Source organism: Austrofundulus limnaeus, unplaced genomic scaffold (assembly GCF_001266775.1).
Source record: "Austrofundulus limnaeus strain Quisiro unplaced genomic scaffold, Austrofundulus_limnaeus-1.0 Scaffold1413, whole genome shotgun sequence".
In the NCBI taxonomy this organism is placed as follows: Eukaryota; Metazoa; Chordata; class Actinopteri; order Cyprinodontiformes; family Rivulidae; genus Austrofundulus; species Austrofundulus limnaeus.
Window position 1 is genome coordinate 70,629 of NW_013953815.1, and position 3,596 is coordinate 74,224.

General features: G+C 39.0%; 1 protein-coding gene across 1 annotated transcript in view; it reads left to right on the top strand.

The window, feature by feature from the left end:
• Positions 1–3,596, top strand: part of sestd1 (SEC14 and spectrin domains 1) — a 46,188-nt gene that overhangs the window by 39,008 nt on the left and 3,584 nt on the right. The window contains exon 18 of the mRNA XM_014032293.1: positions 604–707. Within this exon, the coding sequence (XP_013887747.1) occupies positions 604–707 (104 nt within the window). The remainder of the gene's footprint in view (positions 1–603; positions 708–3,596) is intronic.

The following is a 3,596-nucleotide window of genomic DNA, read 5'->3' on the forward strand; positions in this document are numbered from 1 at the left end:
GTGTGAGATTCTCCTCAGATTGTCCTCTCTGTGGGATCAGAAATGATTTTTAGATGCAGGAAAATTATACATTAAATGGAGAAAGAGTGAGAAAACTGTCTAAATAAGTAGTGGGGTGACATTGTTTTATGTGGTGCATTCACACAGGATAACCAAAGTCTGAGATTCTCCTGAAATTTACAGACATCTCCTGAATGTGATGTTAAAGCTGGTTAGTTGTTGTATATTTAGTTGAACACAGCGTTGAACGGACGTTAAAAAAAGCATCAAGTTATCCACTTTTTCTGCTCTCCTTTGCTCCTGCTTTACAGCAGCGCTGTCATCTCCACGGACAGACCATGGCGCACACAACTTTTTTATGCGTACGCACCGTTTATACATGAGGCCCCTGGTCATTTGAAGTTTTTTCTTTTGGAAAATATACTGTTATCACTGGGAATTTTTTTAAACAATCAAAACATACTCTAACAGCTGATGACTCAAAAATGATGCTGACTTTGTAGAGACTATTTAGAAAAATCAGACCATCACAACTATGTACTGCTGTCCTGAAAAAATACAGTTTTTTACAGTATTTGTCTCGTATTATTCTGACTGTTTCAGGTGTTGCAACAGGAGTGTGTGGAGATGGAGTGCCTCGATGAAGTTGATGCTGCAGGGAAAACTCTGCTTGACAGACTTGGGATGCCTGTTATCTTCCCCGATGGGTAACAATACACTCATTTATTTTAGTAAAGTAATTAAACCATAACTGCTCCTTTACCCACACACAGACACACTCTTACACACACACTCCTCCAAGCAAAAAGTCAAGTTAGATCACATGCGATCGAACCGTGGGCGCTGAGAAGCAGGTTGAAGSCAGAACACGGGGCAGAGATAACAACACCTGCAGCAGGGAGGAGCAGGAGGAGGACGGGAAGAAGTGGAGAACTTATTTCTAGTAGCAGAGCAGCTTGGGAGATGCTTATTTAATTTTATTTATTGTTTTTTCTTTACACGTCCTACAGTTTCTGAAGATGTAAAATAGATTTGAAGACTTGTGTTTGGTAAAACACTGTCTGTCTCGACTGGCCTGGAACACCTTGGAATCCCCTCTGAAGAGCTGAGGGGGCTGTGGAAGGAGAGGTCTGGGCTTCCCTGTTCAAGCTGCTACAACCCAACTCCAGATAATGGACAGATGTTTGGAAAAAATCTGTCAGATTGCTCGAAACTTTCATATACCCACAAAATGGGTCAAATTGATGTAAATCACTGACARTCTGTACTTGACATGTATGGAGAGTTGATGTCTGAATCAGTTGGTAAACAGACCTGAACTTTAACAACTAAACATTTTAGGGCTGAAACGATTCCTCGAATAATTCGAGTAATTCGATTACAAAAAATCCTCGAGGCAAATTTATCCGCCTCGAAGCTTCGAAAAAAATACGTTATAATCAGCGCACTTTATTCCGCCCGGAATGTTATTTGTGTTACACACAATGCTACGATGTTAGCGCTTCCGCTAACAGTTAAGGCTCCCACATACTCTGGCGTACTTCAGTACGCGGAGGTCCGAGCGGACTCTAGCACAAGTATATGGTTGGCCTCGGGTACAAGTACACCTCGCTGCAGCCAAAGCAGACATCCGCCGGACTGGACCACGCAGAGAAAAAATTTTTATGTCCGCGTATGCGTACTCGGTGTCGCACAATAAACAGCCCGGCAAGAAACAGGACCTCGGACTGTCGACGCGTCACACGTATGCTTGCTAAACGCTATATTTAGCTTCAGAAGAAGATGAAGAGTGACGAAACGAAGCACTCAGAAAACRACAAATTATAACTAGACATGGGTTTTTACGATGTAAAAACAGGTGTRCATTGCCTTGTAGCATGGCTTTGCTGCATGTCTTTACCTGCAGCAGTGGACTTGCAGAATGAAATGTGACCAAGTTCAAATGTGTTTTCTATACCAGCTTGTGCTTGTCATGTCAGCAGGTGTTTGTAATTAAGGTAATTGTGTGACAGTATGATGATTGTAGAGATTTTCTGTTAAAGTTGCTGCTGCTGGATTTCAAACCGTAATCTCCCACATGAAAGCCCATGGCACTAACCATGAGACCGTTGGAGCTGTGGTAGAGGACGAGGCCAGGGTTTGGTTTGTATGTGTGCAGAAAGTGGCCACATTGCCAATGTAATGGTTGTCACTAATTTGAAAAATATTACAACAATAAAGCAATATTAGGACAATATTTTAGTAAAACATCAAAACACAATCATATTAGTATTGCAAACACTGAACTATTGAGATTAAATATTATTAAACTATGGTGCAGTACTGATTATATACAGCAGGGGCAGTATTGGACCAATACAAGGCTCCATTGACTCCCATTATAAATTATTAAACATTAATGTTTCAAAAACTATAAGTTTTACAGGTACCAAAAGGCATAGACATCATTTGGCACAGGGGCTTTACAGATATAAATTACAATGGCAGCTCTAGGACAAAGTATGCAGGAGGAGAAGCATGCCAAAGTGGAGATGACTTGGATGAGAAACGAATCACAATAGTGTGTATTGCATTGGCAATGCACACTGACAAGCATGGGAACATTTAAAACTAAACAGAAAAGACGACAACGCGCAACGCTCTGCACATCCTCAGTGTTTCTGCACCAGAACAAAAACAGCGGCTGCATGACCCGAACGCGTCCGTGCACGTCGAAACATGAAAGGTATGTCTGTACAGACATAAAAAGTAAAAAAGTGTCTAGTAGTTTGGAACACGTAGTAGAGTCTTAAAATATTTTTTTATTACAAATAACACGTGAACTCTACAAAACTCAATATTAACCATTTTACTTATTAAATTTCTAACAAAAAAAGACATTCAATTTTCCAATCCATAATAAATTTACAGCATTTAGATTTTTCAGTGATGGTTAAAAATGATTCAGTGACAGAGTGCTTTTAATTAATGTCTCCTCAAACCTTACATACATAAATACAAACAAATGGAGTTTAAAATGCATTAATTAATACAACTGGTGTAATTTTACTTTGATTGCAGCAGGGTCATCAGGTGTATATTACCCCTTCACAATATTAAACAATTGTATTTCTAATAAAATAAAATTAAATAATTACTGCATATGACAACATGACATATTTTTTATATCCTTTTACTCAATTAATCGTCAGAATAATTGATAGATTAATCGATTACTAAAATAATCGTTAGCTGCAGCCCTAAAATTTTTTATCTTATTGTCTGAATGAGCTGTTGTTGGCTTTTTTCTCCTTTGACTTTGTGTTAGGCCTGGGCAATTATTGATCGTAATTATTGATCGTGAAAAATTTCAGGTTGATCACAGTGATCAGCTGTGAGCCTCTTTACTCAATCAAACATGGTGGAAATGTGAGCGATAGCAGCCAATCAGAATCCACCTCCTCCTGCTCCACTTCATTTATAAGTTGTTAAAGAAACGCAGACGGAATCGCAGAATTACAGCGGGTAAAATAAGTATTGAACACGTCACCATTTTTCTCAGTAAATATATTACTAGAGGTGCTAATGACATGAAATTTTCACCAGATGTTGGTAAC